This window comes from Callithrix jacchus, chromosome 13, assembly GCF_049354715.1.
Source record: "Callithrix jacchus isolate 240 chromosome 13, calJac240_pri, whole genome shotgun sequence".
Taxonomy (NCBI): domain Eukaryota; kingdom Metazoa; phylum Chordata; class Mammalia; order Primates; family Cebidae; genus Callithrix; species Callithrix jacchus.
The window spans coordinates 14,247,034-14,265,844 of record NC_133514.1 but is presented as its reverse complement, the minus strand read 5'-3'; the positions used below and the strand labels follow the sequence as shown (position 1 = coordinate 14,265,844).

The window sequence follows — 18,811 nt, the reverse complement described above, 5'->3', positions numbered from 1 at the left end:
TTCCAGGGACTGCTTCCTTCAACCGCCTGTATCCTGCTATAGGGCTCAGCCTTTGGAAGACTTCAGAAACACTACTGGACAGTTGCTCCCATGGATGGGTCTCCCCAGGTGCCGGTTTCCACTCAGTCAGGGGAGTCACAGGCACCTCTGGCCCAAGGACCCCTGGACTCCATTTCCGGCTCGCATCTGCATGCGTTAACTTTAGACTTCTTGGGTTAATCAACTCCTCAGGTTGACTTGACCTTGAGCCCTGTTCCTCTTTCCCCCTTTGCCCATCACAATGCTAGCTACCGTTCTTTGAACACCTGCTCTGCACCTACCATCGTGCTAAGCTCTTTACATGTCTGTAACCCACATAAGCCAGTTGCACTGACCTTGAAGCCAGTCTCAGTACAGTGTCACATTCCAACATAAATTAGTCTCTCATCTAAAAATAACTGGAAATCCGTTTAAATCTTTACTGTCATCTCTTTAGGGAAGAGAACTGTTGGGGCCCAGAAAACAATACCCCAAAATGAAGGCCTCAGCAGCAGCATCAGAAGCAAAAGTTTTTCTCTGACTTTCTCCTGCCCCCTGTCCCTCAGTCCCACTGTCCCCTGAGGTGCCATAGAAACTAGGATTGTCTTCCCCAAGGTGGGTCATAGAAACCAGAACCGCTTTTTCCCCACAGAAAGCCAGCCATAAAGCCTAAAAATATTCCATGTAAAAACAGGCCGTAAAGAAATTATCTGACCTACATTGTTTGACTATAGGTCATAAGGCCTTGATTCTAGAGAGGGCCTGCCCTGCACCCAGCAGGAAGGAACGCTGCTCAGAAAGGCCAAGAAGAATCTAGACAGGCAGGCCTGCCTAGATGGCTGTCCATCGTGTGCTAAACCTGAGCATAAAAAAGGACAATTTCCCCTCTATTATGGGGGTCTTCATTCTGAAGGTACCTGTGTGTGCATATTAAGTACATTTGTATGCCTTTCCCCTATTTATCAGTCGGCCTCATTTCAGTGATTTCTCAGTGAACCTTTAGGAAGCCAAAGCCCTGGCCCCCACAGGGGATATTACTGGGGGACCACTGTCCAGATAGGTAGTAAAATATATTAAAATTATCATGACCATAGACCAATGAAAACAACTGTCTGTGTCTATCTAACCCAAGGTCAGACATGGAGAGTTGTTTTAGCTCCAGTTGGTCAATGTCTGTGTTAGTCATTGATTAGTCTAAATTTTTAGAAGACAACTCTCAGGGCTGCTCTTACAAAGCACCACAAGCAGAGTGATGTGAAACAACAGAAAGGTAGCGTCTCGCAGTTCTGGAGGCTAGAAATTCAAGATCAAGGTGTCAGCGGGGCCGTGCTCCCTCTGAAGCCCGTAGGGAAACCTGTCCTTGCCTCTCCCTGGCTGGTGATTCGCCAGTGGTCTTTGGCACAACTTGGCCCACAGCTGCGTCACTCAAATCTTGCATCTTCTCCCTGTGTGGATGTCTCTCTCTCTATTTACACTACCCACCCCCCCAGCCTTTTTTTTTGAGAACGTGTCTTGTTCGTGTCACCCAGGCTGGAGTGCAGTGGCACAATCTCAGCTCACTGCAACCTCTGCCTCCCAGGTTCAAGTGACTCTCCTGCCTTAGCCTCCCAAGTAGCTGAGATTACAGGTGTCCACCAGCAGGCCTGGCTAATTTTTGTATTTTTAGTAGAGACAGGGTTTCTCCATGTTGTCCAGGCTGGTCTCCAACTCCTGACCTCGTGATCCACCTGCCTCAGCCTCCCAAAGTGCTGGGATTACAGGCATGAGCCACAGAACCTAGCCTAACACTACTCACCTTTTTATAAGGACACCAGTCATTTTCGATTACAGCCCACCCAAATGACCTCATTTTAACTCGATTAGTCTGTAAAGACTACAGAGTCCCGCACTAAGGCACTAGAAGTTAAGAAGTCAACATAACCTTTTTCGGGAGCCACAATTCAACCCATAATGGTTTCTTACTAGATAGATGTTTAAGGTTTTTTGGAATCCAGGGGAAGAAAGAGAAACCTTACCACAGGGAGTCAGAGAAGGCTTCCCAGAGGCTCTGAGTGTTCGCTGGGCCTTAAAGGATAACTGGCAGCTCACCAGGAGGAGAGGATGAGGGGGAGAGGGGAACCAGGGGTCTCCCAGGCAGGAAGAATTGAATGTGTTCAGGCACAGAGGACAGCAAGAGGATGCTGTGTTGGGGGAAGAAAGAGAGCAGCTTTGGAGACCAAGCACGGAGCACATTGTGGGTACAGAGGGGATGAGACTGGAAAGAACATGTGGGAAAAAAGCCCAAAGGGCGTTTTAAGCATTGTGTTCATTAGTTTGGGTCTTATCTGATCGTACAGAAAATAAGGAACCACCGAGGGTTTTTCTACCAAAGTCACCTGCCTTGATTTTGTCCTCAACCTCAGAGTGACACCATTTTAAATAAAATTTAAGCAAGACTTGATTTTATTTTTGAGATGGAGTTTTGCTCTTGTAGCCCAGGCTGAAGTTCAATGGTGTGATCTCAGCTCACTGCAACCTCCGCCTCCCGGGTTCAGGTGATTCTCCTGCCTCAGCCTCCCAAGTAACTGGGATTACAGGCATGAACCACCATGCCAGGCTACTTTATGTATTTTTAGTAGAGATGGAGTTTCACCATGTTGGACAGGCTAGTCTGGAACTCTTGACCTGAAGTGATCTGCCTGCCTCAGCCTCCCAAAGTGTGAGTAACCATGCCTGGCCTAAGACTTTTCTGAACAAAAGCTGAAATTTATTTATTAAAATGTTAAATGTAGTCATCTTACTAAAACAAACAAGAATATTTTGTGAAGGATAAGGAGGGTGAGTTGAATTAAGCCTGGGAAGCACTTTGTAAGCCACTGCCTCGGTTGGGTTCCTGGGAAGCAGCCCTGGCTGGGAGGCTTGCGTGGAGGAGGCATGTTGACAGGAGCTCTCATGGCATATAGGTAGTGGGAGAGTAGAAAGCAGGACAGGGCAGAGAGAGAAGTTGGGCTGGGATACAGCCACAGCAAAGGCCTCAGCCCATTCCACATGGAGCCCTGGAGCCCAGGAGCCCAGAAGAGCTACCCCAAATCAGGATGAAAGATGACAGGTATTATGACCTTGTGTTGACCGATCCCTGGATACGGATGGTCCCCAGGAAGGGTGAAACCTTAGGCAAGGGCCAATCTTTGAGAGCAATCCCGGTGGAGGACAGTGGGGGACTCAGCTGTCAGGGTGTTTCCAAAACCCAGCCACTAACATTGAACATGTTTAATAAGCTTATTAAGAAAAAAAAAAAAAAGACTAGGTGTTTTGTTAGAAATAGGTGAGTCTGAGAAAATAGTGAGACAATCGAGATTACTGAAGAAGTTGTGAAATGGACGAACTCTAACAGAAGGAAAGTGAAGTAAGTAAGTAACTCCTTCAATGACCTTTTTCTCTTTGAAAGTAGATTATCCAGGACACAGAGACAAGCCATCTAGTCCCATTCCTTCTTTGTTTCTGACCTACAGGGGAAAAGGCCAGAGAATAGGGAGAGGCAAAGGTAGTTTGGAGTCTTTACACTATTTGATAAAGCAACTAAATCAGTGTTAGCCAAGCAGGAAGAAAGGCTATAGAAGTTTCAATGTTTGCAAGAAAGCATTCAAAGGCTCTTAATAATCAGGCTGTGAGCAGTGGGCACTCTGAGAGCCTGGAAACCCTCCTATGGGAAGAAGCAAAGGTCTTCCTGTAGCAAAAAAAAAAAGAGTCCTGGACTTACCTAAATAGCAACTGATACAATTAAAACAATTTTTAAAAATCATGGTACATATGGCAGTTTAGTGAGTCGATAAGCATTGTATACTGTCATTTTTTTTTAAAGTGCTTGATTAATAGAGAAAAATGTTGCCTCAGTGGTGATGGTTGAGGAGCTCTGGATGGAGTGCTGAACTTGCTTGCCACTGTTTGCTTGAGAAGCTGTGTGCGTATTAGAATACTAGAGAGGAGGATTCAGGCTGAGGAAGGCAGGGCTCATGCAAGAGCCAGTGCAGGTGAGAGCATTCAAAACCTCAGCACTTAGCCCTCTGTTACCCCAACCTGGCCACCACCCTGAATTCACACCATGCCTTTCCTCCTACATACTAAATGTGAGAAGCTCCTAGAGGCAAGGACCTGTGCGTGTACACAAGAACCCCTAGCTCTGCTTTGCGTAGCGAGTGTGTCATAGACAGTTGCTGATAATTTGAATGAAGCCACCATTCTGCAGCTTGACGTGAGGCTGGAGGGCTGCAGGGAGGGGACTGTGGTTCAGGGAGCTTGTCATCCTGTTGGAAGTACACATCAGAGTTGGGTTCATCCTCATTTGTTTGACTCCAAAGTTAGAGTTCTTTCTGAGTCACTCATGGTCAAAACCTTGTCTCCCCCCACCATCTGTGTGCCTAAACGACTGGCACACTTTGTAATGTAATCCTGCCACAGTGCACTTGTGGAGTTAGCTCAGATTTCATAGGCTGAGGGTGCATCCTCCAGAAGACCCCCTCCCCTCACACCCCCATTGCAAGCTCCAGGATTCCTAGGCCATTCACATGTCTGACCAACTGGTTACAAATTTGGGGGTTTCCACTATCCCAGCAGGTTCAACAGTTTCCTAAAACAACTCATAGAATGCAGGAAAGTGCTATCCTTACAGTTTTATTGTATAAATTAAGCCAGCCAAATGACACAGAGAGGACAGGTCTGAGGGACCCCAAACAGGAAGCTTTCATGTCCTCAGAAGGCTTTACTCTCCAGACACACCAACACGATATGCATCACCAACCAGGAAGCTCACCTGAGCTCTGATGGCCACAAATGTATTAGGGATTATTATACAGGCATAATTGATTGACTGGTTGATTGAATCATTAGCCACATAATTGGGCTCAATCTCCAGCTCCCCTGCCCTCCCTGGAGGTCAGGCTGATACTATATTGCTCAAAGTTTCAACCCTCTACTCACCCAGTTGGTCTTTCTAGCATTGCAGCCCCCATCCTGAGACTAGCAGGGACCCACCAGGAATCACCTCATTAGCCCAGATTCAGGTGTGATGAACCCACAGTGAATAACAAAGTCCATCCTAACTCTGGGAAACTCCAAGGGTTTAAACACCCCTTCTGCAGGACCAAGGACAAAGACTCATCAAATTCTTTATGATACATCATCAGTAACCAGCAGTGGTAACATTGGTGGCAAGTGCAGGTGCCATCTGATAAAGCTCCCTCTCCCCAGGAAATTCAGGTTTGCCCTCCAGGAAAGAGTGCACCACTGCTAAGAATCTGCCCATCACCAAGTACCTCCCAAATAGTGTATTTCATGCTAGAAAGCTCTCAAGGTCTTCCTCACCTGAAACTGAAATCTATCTTCCTATGAAGATAGTTGGGTAAAGAGTCTGTTAATAAATTTGAACCCCAAAGACCTCGAGTTAACCTTTCCCTACCATGTCTACAACAGAAATTGGTTGCCTGTTAGAAGGAAATCTGAAAAAAAAAAAAAAATTCGTGCAGACAGTGCCCTGGAGAGTTTCAACTAGAAACATTAGCTGGATTCAGTCTGACCCGGCTCAGGGACTATGGGTCGGGGAGAAGCTGCAAGGCCATATCTGGCCTGATACAAACCTTATTCAACCCATTGATACAGTGCCTTTACTTCTTGTGTGGCTGGGAATCTCCCTCACCAGACTGTCTTCTCTCTTTTTATTCTGAAATTATTTCAAACGTTTTAAAAAGTCGGAGGAAAAAAAAAAAAAAAAAAAAAAAAAAAAAAAAAAACGGGCTAAGGACTCCCATATAGCTCTCTCCCAGAATGCTCAATGGTTTAAATGGATTATTTTCTGTATTACCAGTTCTGTCTCTCCCTAAGCAGGCATACATGCCTACATATACACAAATATGCCTATTATCATTATTCTTTTTTCTGAACTATTTGAGAACAAGTTGCAGCATTGCTGCCCCATCACCAGAATGCTCCAGAGTTTATCTCCCCAGATAGGGACACTCTCCTACAGAAGATGTGCTGCATGCATCTAAATCAGAAAGTCAGCATTGCTATAACACTCCCATCCACACCATAGACGCCATCCAGATTTCACCAACTGTCCCCAGAAGCATCTGCTTTTCCTGTCTGATCCAGGAGCACACTTTGCACTTAGCTGTCATATCACTTTAGTCTCCTCCAATCTGGGAGAGTTCCTCATCCAAATCCAGGCCTTTTGTTCTCCGGGACCCTCAGGAGACTCCTCATCCTGGGTCTCTGGCCTCGGGACTCCATCAGGTCACAGACTTATGGCAGGAAGATCTCAGCAACCTTGCTGCAGTCTTCCTGGTGCATTGAGGCAGGAAGCCCGCTGTGCTTACCTGTTCCACCACTAGGGATGTAAACTGTGATGATCTGAGTGTTTGTGTTGGCCAGGTTTTTCTGTGTATTTGATTAGTACATTCTGAGGCTAAATGCACTGAGACCATGTCAATACCAAACCTCCTCCCTCCAGCCTCATCACCCATTGATGAATCCTGCTGGAATCAACCAACACTGAGTTTGTTGCCAAATGGTGGCTTTCTATTTCTATCCTTTCTTCTACGTTTATTACCTGGCATTCTACACAAGGAAGAATTATTTTCTTCTCCCCCAGTTATTTATCTGTCTTAAATTCTCTTTTATTTGGCGAGATGTAACTCATTCCTATTATATATTTTAATACTTAAGTTATCTTAGATGTGGCCTGTCTGAGCCCCTTCAGGCTAATCCTGATTTGTTGTTATGTGTCTTCAATGTTCTCAAAACACTTTGTTTTTATATGGCACAAAACAGCATTCTAGGCTCATCTTGTACTTTTTCCCCTATCCCTGGAATCAGCCTTTTCTGCAAGGAGCTTTGGATTCTTTAAGTGGAGAAGGATTTTTGAAAACTACAACTTGGTACTGGGTGCACAGTCAGTATTCACTGTGGGGTATCATTGCTTCTAAGTCCTTTCTATACATGAAGCTCAATCTCTCTCTCTCTCTCTCTCTCTCTCTCTCTCTCTCTCTCTCTGTCTCTCTGTGTGTGTGTGTGTGTGTGTGTGTGTATCTATTTTTCTAGCTGTCAAACCATGAGTCACACCAATACTTCCAATTCCAATCCCTCACCTCCAAAGATTCCAAAAATGATGAGATAGGTTTGCTAGAGTCTGTAGCCTCCCCTTCTCCATAAGTGTTTCCAATTATCCTCAATACATTTACTTCTCTGCTCACTCCCCTTGTCTGTAACCAATCTCCTAATCACTCCAACCATCTCTCCTGGACCAACTCCTTTGACCCCTGACCCACCACCTCCAAAGGAAGGAAAAAGAAAAAAGGTAGATAGGTAAAGAAAGAGAAAAAATAGAATGAATTCTGCTTTGTTTTCCCAATCTGGTTTACAGAGCACCAGATTGTGTAAGAGACTGCTGTGTCAAAATAAGGCTAATATTTTGTTGTTTGCAGGTGGGGAGGGCTATTTTTGTTTTGTTTTGTTTTTGTATTTACCTTGAGCCAAGCATCATTCTATGGAGTTTTATCTAATTTAATCCTCACAAAAACAATTCCAAATTGGTACTATTATTTTGTCCATATTCTGGATGAAAAAAATTGAATCCAGAGAACTTCAGTATGTACCCAAGAACATCCAGCTGGGTGCCGGTGGTGAGCAGAGAGGCATTGCTGCAGCCTGGCACCAGGGCTTGTGTTCCTGGCTATTGCTAGTCTGCATTTCAGTTCTCCATGACTTAAAAGATGTTCTCTGCTCCCCAACCCTCTCCTAGTTGCAGAAACACAGATTTGTTAATAAAATAGCACAAAGATTTCAAAAGTGATGGGATAGCTTGGCTTGAGTACTCTTTCTCCAGATAACAATGATGAAATCTGGGCAAAATTTAAAAGTGAACTCTCTGCAGGCACTGGTGAGTGACCATAGCAAGCATAAACTAAAAGGAAACCTGCTCTTGAGAGCTAATCTGTGATGAATGCGATCTGCAAGTTTGTGCCTTTTTACCTGAGAGAAATTTCCAGTCTGGAAGAAGGTTCCAGGGACAAAAATCTGCAGCCTTAGTAACTGAAAGTACCAGAGGATACAATCTGGGGTTGCCAGAGCAACAAGAAGATTAGCAGAAAATCATGGAGACAGTAAGCCCCAAAATAAAACATTAATTTTTAGAAATAATTTATAGAAGCAATTTTTTAAATTTATAAATTAATTAGGAATAAATTTAACAAAAGACTGGCACAATCTATATGTTGAGAACGATAAAACATTACTAAGAGAAACTGAAAAAGACCTAAATAAATAGAGAGATATACCATGTTCATGGATTAGAGGAATCAATGCTGTTAAGATGCCAGTTCTGGCCAGGTGCAGTGGCTCACGTCTGTAATCCCAACACTTTGTGAAGCCAAGGTGGGAAGATCACTTGAGGGCCAAGAGTTCAAGACCAGCCTGGTTAACATAGCAAGACCCAAACTCTATAAAAAATTAAACACTAAAAAAAAATGCCAGTTCTCTCCTCTTAAGCTATAGATTTAACACAGTCCCATTCATAATGCAGCAGACTTTTTAAAAAGAAAGTGGCCAGCTGATTCTAAAATTTATGTGGACATGCAAAGACCTAGTCCAATAATCTGGGGGCTGGGGAACAATAGAAGACTTCATGCTATTTGGCTTCAAGATCTTGTGTAAAGCTATGGTAATGCAGGCAGTGTGGTTGATATTGGTACAGTATAGACAAAGATCAATAGAAAAGAAATGAGAGTTCAAAAATAGACCTAAACCTAGATGGCCAAATGATTTTTGACAGACGTAATTCATTTGGGAAAGAATAGTCAACAATGAATGCCAAACAGCCATAGATCTATATTTTTTAAAATGAATACCACATACAAAAATTAATTCATGATACATCACAAAACTAAAAGTCAAAACTATGAAGCTTATAAAAGAAAACATAGAATATTTTCATGACCTGGAGGCAGGCAAAGATTTCTTAGGATACAGAAAGCACTAATCAGAAAAGAAAATTTTGACAAGTTAGACTCTATCAAACGACATTAATTGGGCAATGCAGAATAGGCACGCTACAGACCTGGAGAAAACATTCATAAAATACAGCATGTAAAATGCTTTTATCTAGAATGTATAAAAGTCTCCTACAACCCTCCTGCAAATGAAAACACAACAGAAAAAATGGGGAAAAGATTCAAACAACCAGTTTACAAAGGAAGGTATATGAATGGCCTATAAACACATGAAAACATGTTCAGTATCATTAGTCATCAGAGAGATGCAAATTAAAAGCACAATGAGACACTACACACCCACTGAGATGGCTAATATTAAAAAGACTGACAACACCAAATGTCAGTGAAGATGTGGTGTAATGGAAGTGTCATGTCACAAGAGAAATATAAAACGGAATAATCCTGACAGTTATAGTCAGACATGTATCTATCTTTGACCCAGTAATTCCTCTTCTAGGCATTTATCCACAGGAAATGACAACATATATTCACAGAAATACTTGTATAAGTATTTATACTTATACAACTTAAGGTTCATATAGTAGTTTAATTCACAATAGCTGAAAAATAGAAATAGTCCGTGTATCCAGAAGCAAAGGACTGAATCAACATATTGTGATTCTGTTACAAACTAGAACATTATTGATCAATAAATAGGAATTAATTACTGATATATGCAACAACATGATGGATCTCAGACATCATGCTGAGTAAAAAAAGACAGACACAAAAAAGGATATGCTAAATGATTTCATTTATATGAAGTTCTAGAATAGGCAAAACCAGTTGAAAGTGGTGGGGGTAAGGTAAGTGGCTGGAGAGTTAGGAGGGAGTGGGCCATGAGGGTGGACTGAGAAGGGATATGGGGGAGTTTTCTGCGGATCTGGAAACTTCTATACCTTAATTGGTATGGGGTTACACAGTTGTGTCAAAATTGTATAGCTACAATTTATGCATTTTAATGTATATACATTTTACATTAGAAGAACTGTAAAGTCACAGTTGGGGAGCGGGTGTTGGTATCGATGAAGCAAGAAGGCAGAAGGTTGGTAATCAGTTGAGGCTGGGTGATGTGTACGTGGGGGTTTATTATACTCTTTATTTACTTTGTATATGTTTGAGATTTTTGATAATAAACAGCATAGGGGTCCTAGCCCTGAGGAAATTAGATATTAGCCAAGTAGATTTCAGCTGGAGCAGGAGAGGACTCTAAGTTTAAAAGCAGCAGAGATGGGGGCTCCAGAGAGGACTTGGGAGTAACATGGGGCTCTGGGTAATATGACAGGATGACAGTGGACAGAGCAGGGCAGAAGGTCGACGACAGGAGAAATGGGTAGAGAGGATGACAAAATGGTTGACTTCACAGGCTTGACCTTTTCCCCCACCCAGATGTACCTCTCCCTGTAGGAGTGCCACTGGTCCCAGTCTTCTTCCCCATCTAAGGCCTCAATTCTGATTGCTGTACTAGTTAGTTACAACTATTCACAAGTGCATTCCATGCCTCAGTTTCCCCATCTAGTTCACAGAGCAGTCATCACCTTCTGTAATGGGCATTTTCTTTCCTAATAGGGAAGGGATTTTTCAGGTTGAGGGTCTTCTAGCTTCACAACTCCCTGAGTCCAGAAGGGCTAGCAAGAGGCAGCTGGCCCAAGACACATGGGTGCTCTGGAAGGCAAATAACTGGGCATTCCTTCCAAACCAGGATTTTCTAAGTATTAGCACGATATTTTCCTAGTGGAGAGAGAAAGAAATGGATTTCCTTCTGAGAAAAATAGTATGCCTCCTTCTTTTCATTCCAATTAAAAACCTGATTACAGTTGATTTACTAAATTAGAAACTGTCTTGGGAGGCATGTTAAAAAAAAAAAAAGGAAAATCTAAATAATCAGTTCCCCCCCACACCCGCCCTTTTTGGTCTGATAGCAACCTGTTATGCATTATTCAGTCTTTAGACTGATTTAGGCTTGGTGGCATGCGCATTGCAGACATATCCAACAGAGATAGGTCAGTGCCTTCAGGTTTTTAAATTTATATCCCAAAGTACTCTCTGCTCTCTCAGGAGTGAGCTCAATTCACCAACTCGGTGGAATTCCATGAGAAACCTGAGTTAACGTGGCACCAAAGTCCAAGTGTGGTGCTCACGCCTGTAATCCCAGCATTTTGGGAAGCCAAGGCAGGCAAATCAGAGGAGGTCAGGAGTTCGAGATTAGCCAACATGATAAAACTCCATCTCTATTAAAAATAAAAAAAAGTATTCAAGTGTGGTGGTATGTGCCTGTAGTCCCAGCTACTCAGGAGGCCGAGGCAGGAGAATGGCTTGAACCTGGGAGGTGGAGGTTGCAGTGAGCTGAGATAGCACCACTGCATTCCAGCCTGGGTGACAGAGCAAGAAGCCATCTCAAGAAAAAAAAAAATGGCACCAAAGTGATTTCAGAACTAGGCAGGACCTTCCAGATGGACTTCCAAGCAGCTGCCGGGTAGGCACACCTGTTATCCACCTTTGACTCTAGGCCAGGAAGCTGCGACATCAGCCTGGGAGGCAGGCAGTCTATTAACCTCTGGTTAACAAGAATGTGGAAACAACAGGGCACCTGGTTTCTTGCCAGCACTCATTTCTTGTGACCCTGCTCGTGTGGGGATTGTGGCACTTAATCCTTCCAAGTGAATCTTGGCCTTATCTTGTCCAGTCCCACCACTCCATGAATCAGTTTGTCTTGGTAAAAGTCCTCAGTCTAGTGGCCCAGGATTCCAAATCCCAGTTTAATTTCATGGCTTGTGTGACCTGTATTAGTGTCTCCATCAGCCACACAGAGATGGTAACTCCTGCTTCTCTGTGTTGTGGAGCCAATGAAATCGTGTCTGCAGAGGCCCTAGCAGTGCCTGGTGCAGGAGCTCAGTGATGCTGGCTAAATTGCAAACCACTCAGAAGGTGCTGTTCACATGGTGGATGTTCAGTAATTATTGATTGGTTAGGTTATAATGTGGTGCAGAAGCAAATTTTCGGTGTTCTTTGCCTCTCTGCATTTTCTCCTCCCTTCTGCTCTCTCAGTTCCTCCATCTCTGTCTCATTTCACCCATTTGTTCATTTATCAGGTAGAGCCCATTGTGTACAGATCTTTCTGTAAGTGCTAGAGAATCAGAGACAAATCGAACATAAAGACAGAATCCTACCCTAGAGAATTACACTTTTCAGGTCCATGTGAGAATTCTGGGAGCCCAGAGGAGGGCATCCCCAAGTCATGCCCCTCTCTTCTCTGCAGGAGATCATCACCTCCATCCTGCTGAGTGGGCGGATTGGGCCCAACATCCAGCTGGCTGAGTGCTATGGGCTGAGGCTGAAGCACATGAAGTCAGATGAGATCCACTGGCTGCACCCGCAGATGACGGTGGGTGAGGTGCAGGACAAGTATGAGTGCCTGCACGTGGAAGCCGAGTGGAGGTAGGAGTGGACTCCTGGGCTCTGAAAGTGGGGAGGAGAGGAATGGAGGGTGGGGAGGCCCTGGGAGTTCCTCCCTTAGAGCACTCTCCTACCTCAGAATCTTCTAGCAAATCTGAGTGGCATTCTAGGCTTAGTCTTCCTCCAGCATCAAATGCATGTATTTTCTAAGCTAATCTGGGCTCACAGACTATCCACATCCCAGAGCAGACCCCTAAAAGTAACCCTCAATGGGGTGCTGACAGTGCTAGAGGAAAAGAGAGACAGAAGGGTGCGGAGGATGGAAAGCCCAGGTCCAGGGCAGGCCTGTGAACCTATGGGAAACAGCTGCCACAAGGGAGAAAGGTAGAAAGTCAAGGCCAGCTCTGACATCACCTGCCAGCCACCTCCCTGTTGATGGTTCCTTGCCCAACCACAGAGGAGGGAAAGAGAAAAGCCCTGAATGGGTGGCCACGAGACCCATGGGAAGCCCTTCCCTTTGCAGTGGGGTTGCTTCTGCCCTTGGGGTCCCACTCTTTTGTTTAGGCTCCAGCTTCCCTGTGTCAACCAGAGCCCGACTGTCCTGTTGCAGGTATGACCTTCAAATTCGCTACTTGCCGGAAGACTTCATGGAGAGCCTGAAGGAGGACAGGACCACACTGCTCTATTTTTACCAACAGGTAAAAAGTACTTTATCTTCCTGCCCCGAGGCTCCCATTGCACCTTAAATGCCAAGCATGAACCATCCTCTCCTAGGGAAATGGAAAGATAAAAGCCCAGATTCCGGAGGGCCCAAGCTAGGAAACTTCTCTTGAAGAAGGTTCTTGGTCTGTGGTCAGTGGCTCCAACCCCACTTCTCTCTCAGTATTTAATGACTGGGCAAACTGCCCGGTGTGCTCCCAGCTCCTCTTGGACTTTTCTTTTGGCCCAGGAGACCTGGCTAGTGAAGCAGAAGAGCAGGTCCAGGATGAAGCCTGCAGTGCTTCCTGCACAGCTCTGCAGACTGTCGTCCACTAACCCAGCTCTGGCATTTACTAACCTGAAAGCCCCAGGGGACCTCATTTACCTACATGAAGTTGTTTCCTCTGCTATAAAATTATTATGGGAATCATAATAATAATACTTTATAGGGTTGTTGTAGAGACCAGATGGAATTATTGGCTGGTAAATTGGCTCTCCAAACAAAACTTCCCTGACGTTTAGCACTTGCCTATTTATTTATTTCAATAGATTTTTGGGGGGAACAGGTAGTGTTGGTTACATGAGTAATTTCATTAGTGGTGATTTCTGAAATGTTGGTGCACTCACCACCCAAGCAGTGTTCACTGTACCCCACGCATAGTCTTATCCCTCACCTCCTCTCACCCTTCCCCCGAGTCCCCAAAGTCCATTGTTTCATTCTTATGCCTTTGCATCATCATGGATAGCTCCCCCTTAAGGGTGAGAACATACAAAGTTGGTTTTCCATTTTGGAGTTACTTCACTTACAATACTGGTCTCCAGCTCCATCCAGGTGGCTGCAAATGCCATTATTTAATTCCTTTTTATGGGACTTGCCGATTTCTGTGGTGTGAATACTCCTTCACTGTGGCCTATTTCAAGCTATCAGTAGGACATCTCCTTGCTCACAAAACTTCTGAAAACTTAACAACCAGCTCTCAGCAGCTGTTCTGAGCATCTCTGACTTCCGGACAGAATGTGTGTGGAGTGCCAAGCCCAGCACCAGGTGCAGAGCGAAGCACAGCATCAATAGGAGCGGTCATTGTTGTCTTCTGTCTGGTCTTACGTCCCTCTTGGTTTGCTAGAGACTGAGCTAGACTTTTCTTGACCTGTGGATGACATTTATCACTATTTACCAACAGGGCTTTGGATAAATTATGGACTTCTTGCAAAATCAGTTTCCTTTTTTTCTTTTTTTTTTTTTTTGAGATGGAGTTTCGCTCTTGTTACCCAGGCTGGAGTGCAATGGCGCGATCTCGGCTCACCACAACCTCCGCCTCCTGGGTTCAGGCAATTCTCCTGCCTCAGCCTCCCGAGTAGCTGGATTACAGGCACGCGCCACCATGCCCAGCTAATTTTTGTATTTTTAGTAGAGACGGGGTTTCACCATGTTGACCAGGATGGTCTCGATCTGTTGACCTCGTGATCCACCTGCCTCAGCCTCCCAAAGTGCTGGGATTACAGGCGTGAGCCACCGCACCCGGCCAATCAGTTTCCTTTTATACAAAATGGGGGATGAGGCAAATCTGAACTTCCTGCCTATGGAGCAGGGAGAGAATGCCTGTAAAAGCATCTCAGAAACCTCACAGCCTCGGCCTGTGGAAGCACATGCACCCCTTCCCTCATGCTCTCCATCCCTGCTCTAAGTTTGTTTGTGGTGGGGTGGGTAGCTGTTGCTTAGGGAGGCAGAATCAGGCCCTTCCTCTTCTGGGTCCTCTGTTCAGGGAAACGGGGGCTGGCGGGGGGCTGGTGAGGGTGCAAGTCTGATGCTTGGTGTTTCTCCCCACCAGCTCCGGAACGACTACATGCAACGCTATGCCAGCAAGGTCAGTGAAGGCATGGCCTTGCAGCTGGGCTGCCTGGAGCTCAGGTATGTGGCCTCAAGGCCTCTGCTGGGAGGGTGCTGTGCTGGGCTTTGGGCCGAGCTCTGGGCTGGCCCAGCCTTTCCCCATGTCCAGGATGGGAAACAGTAATGAGTATGTGGGAGTCAGGAAGGGGAAAGGTGGTGACCAGCAGCAGGTGAGGCTCTGAGGGGCTGGGTGTCTGGTCCTCGGGATGACAGGGGCGGGAAGGCCAGCCCCCTCCCTAGATGCACTCTCCTGGCTTCCTTTGCTGCCACTGCGCTTGCCTGCAGGCTTCTGGGTTTTTCCATCTGTCAATCACCTCTGCTGCTGTTCGAGCGATTCAGCAGATGTTTCTTGAGCAGCAAGCTAGGATCTGGGGGACATTTGAACCTAGAGATGTCTATCTGTGTTGCCCATTGCTATATCCCCACTTCAGTAAGCACTTGAACAATGTGTGTGGGATCAGTACATCATCCAGAGAGGCCCTCACACTTCCATGTTGGGGAGGTGACAGATGTGTATACAATCAATCATAATACGAGGCAGAATGCAGATGGTACTGATCACGTAGGAGTCATTCATCCTGCCCAAGGGCATCAGCAGAGGGTATCTGAACTGCTGCTGGAAGGAGGAGAAAGGTTTCAACCAGCAGAGAACAGGGGTCAGGGGAGATACACTCTAGGCCCAGGAATCAGCAGAAGGAAAAGCATAGACTGGAGAATCGTGAAGTTGGAGCGATAAGTTGGGGCTGATGATGAGAGACAACATTGGTCCAGTGGCAGTCCAGTGGTATCATTAGAATGACATAATTAGAACAACAGTCTAAAAAATTAGGCCGCCTCCTTGGCTGCCATGGGGTCATTGCCATTTGGGACTGAGGAGAGTGATGTGGCTAACTGTGCTGTAACCCTGTCATGACCAGTGCAACACCACTGGGTTTCATCATGCCCTGCCATTCTACCTTCTCCTCTGCTTCTCTCTACCCCTTCTCTGTCTTAGAGCAGTGGTTGCAGCATCTGCTTACAAATCATAATCACCTGGGAGCTTAATAAGCTAGAAGTGTCCTGCCCCTTCCCTTGGGAGATTTGATCTAGCAGACCTGAGTGGAACCTTATCCTAGGCATTTTTTACCTCCCCCACCCTAGGGGACTTGAATACCATTAGTCATATGGGTTGAGGGGAGGACTTTCAGGATGACTGCCAGGGAAATCGTTAGCCAAGGATTACTTCCTGTTTTCTGGAACTGCATTTCTGGAGCCTTATCTGTGACCTCATGGTTAATAGAGAATAGAACTCTGCTGCCACTTCTACAGTGTGGGGTGCACTGGGGAATTCTGGCCCCATCATGAATCTCAGAGAGAATGCTGAGGGGTACCCCAGTGGGGGCAGTGGGATGGAAAGGGGAGGGGCCCACTTCGATTGCAGCATCTGAGGCTGTTGGCATTACTGACAGAGTAGGTCAAGAGCAGCTTTGAGGTCTTCATATTTGATGACTTTTTCTCAATGAGCAAGGGAGCATTCAAGGCTTCTGTACAGAGGAGGCCTGCATTCCCTGCAGCTGCTTAGAAGGCGTCCCAGCTCGCTGCCATTAGTAATAATCTTGGGAGCTCGGTGCTGGCAGACCAGGGGCAGTCTGTGAAGTTTATTTTATTATCTGTGCCTTTTATGCCTTCTCAGACTGCTCGGCTCCTATGAGCTGCATTGCATCCTATACAGTTTCATCTTCCCCTCTAAAATTAGACATGTTTAAAACACTCATCTTTACCTTTTTATCTGTGGATCTCACACCCAGGATGCTAGTATCACTCTGACACACCCATCACTTGCCACCTGCCAAGCAGTCATCACTTAGTTGTAAAACAGCACCACAGAGACCCATTAACATTCTATTTTGTTTTATTATATCCTTCAATAACCCCCAAACTATTACTGCTGGTGGCCTAAGTGCCAGGCACTGCACTAATGTACTGGAGAACGGGGCGAGGCATCCAACGTGACTCCTGTAGGTAGTATTGCCATGAGTGTGACTGCATATATCTGCTATCTAACCGACGCAGGATGATTCTAAAAGCCACACTCGTTTTGTGCAAGAGACATACTGTTTCACATCTCCTGAGCGTGAGGAACAGAGTCAGAGATGTTCCTATTCTCGCTGGTTGGCCGCTGAAGTGCAGAGTATATGATATTAGGGAGAGGATATGGAGAACACCTATTTTATGAACCTAATAGAAGATCTGCAGGTCTAATGATTTTTAAAGCTGAATGCAATTATTTGTTATGATGAGTTATTTTAAAGTCAAGTTACAACTATTTCTCACCAAGAGAGACTTGGACACATTTTGGAAAATCAGAGCATAGGGCAGAATTTTCTAGGGCTGTGGCTCTGGCCTGAAAACGTCCCAGAGTTTGGGGTTACCTACAAATCATGAGCAATAATCCCTTGTACTACTAACATTATTGGTTATGTCACCTGCCTATAGATATATGGCATCTCCAGGAAAAAATACTGTATTATTTCCTAGCTTACAAAAGAGGTACGATGTATGCCTGAGACATGAGATACGTGAAATGAATCTTCAGTGGAGTCCTGAGTTTCCTGTGTTACTCTGGGCAAGTCAGTTAATCTCTCCGCCTGGATTCCTTCATTTGTAAAATAGGAATGATAACAGTAACATTGTGTTACTATATAACGTTTGTTATGCTATATAACATATAACAGTATGTTTTGTTACTATAGAGCATGTGTGTTACTATATAACATATGCTACTGTATACTATGTATGTTATGTTACTATACAGCAGTAACATAATAAACCTTGCAGGGTTGTTACAAAGAATATATGAGTTAATGTGTTTAAAGTACTTAGAACAATGGCGGGGACCAAAATATTCAATAATTACTTATTATATTTTACTTATTTTTTTCTTTACCCTTCTTTTGTTTATTTTGAATAGACTTTATTATTTAGAGAAGTTTTAGGTTCACAGCAAAATTGAGCAGAAGGTACAGAATTTCTATGCACCCTCTTCCCCACATGCACAGCCTCCTCACTGTCTACATTCCCCACCAAGTGGCGCGTTTGTTACAATTGATAAACTTGCATTGACACATCATTATTGCCTAAAACCTGTAATTTACATTAGGGTTCACTCTTGGTGTTGTATGTTCCAGGAGTTTGGCTAGATGTATAATTACTTATATCCACCAATATAGTATTGCACAGAGAAGTTTCACTGCCCTAAGAAATTCTCCATGCTCTACCTATCCATCCCTCCTTCCCTCTAACCCTGGCAACCATTGATCTTTTTATTGTTGCCATAGTTTGCCTTTTCCAGAATGTCATATAGTTGAAACAATACCTAGTTAATTTTATTCATTTATTGGAGATGCTTTGTAAATGTCAAATGTTTTCTCTAAATAGTACCTCTAAATGAAAGTCTGAAATTCATGCCCCTATGCTAGAAATCAGTATCTGGCCAGTTTGAGGAACCAAATAACTTTACCCCCTTGACCTCAGACACCTGGGAACATTGCCCACCCCCAGCAGAGCGTGCACACGCGCACACACATGCAAACAGAGTGAATGTGTAACCCCAGATTAGTTAAGTAGTAGCTGATAATAAGTAGTAGAGAAAGAACACACAGCTTGCTTTGCTTCAAAACGCATCTTGGCTTGTAGTTAATTTCTGTTAATGTTTAGAAGAAAAAAGTAACCAACTGGATTCAGTTGTTTAGTTGGTTTAGTTGTTTCCTTATTTTCTGCTGCCCTTACCTGGGTATCATTCATAGTC

General features: G+C 44.7%; 1 protein-coding gene across 4 annotated transcripts in view; it reads left to right on the top strand.

Annotated features, from left to right (window-relative positions):
* The window catches only part of PTK2B (protein tyrosine kinase 2 beta), a 133,824-nt gene that overhangs the window by 80,497 nt on the left and 34,516 nt on the right, over positions 1–18,811 (top strand). For all 4 annotated transcript variants that reach the window (XM_003734571.6, XM_035269934.3, XM_035269935.3 and 1 more), the window contains 3 exons: positions 12,301–12,479; positions 13,048–13,135; positions 14,966–15,045. In XM_003734571.6, the coding sequence (XP_003734619.4) occupies positions 12,301–12,479; positions 13,048–13,135; positions 14,966–15,045 (347 nt within the window). The remainder of the gene's footprint in view (positions 1–12,300; positions 12,480–13,047; positions 13,136–14,965; positions 15,046–18,811) is intronic.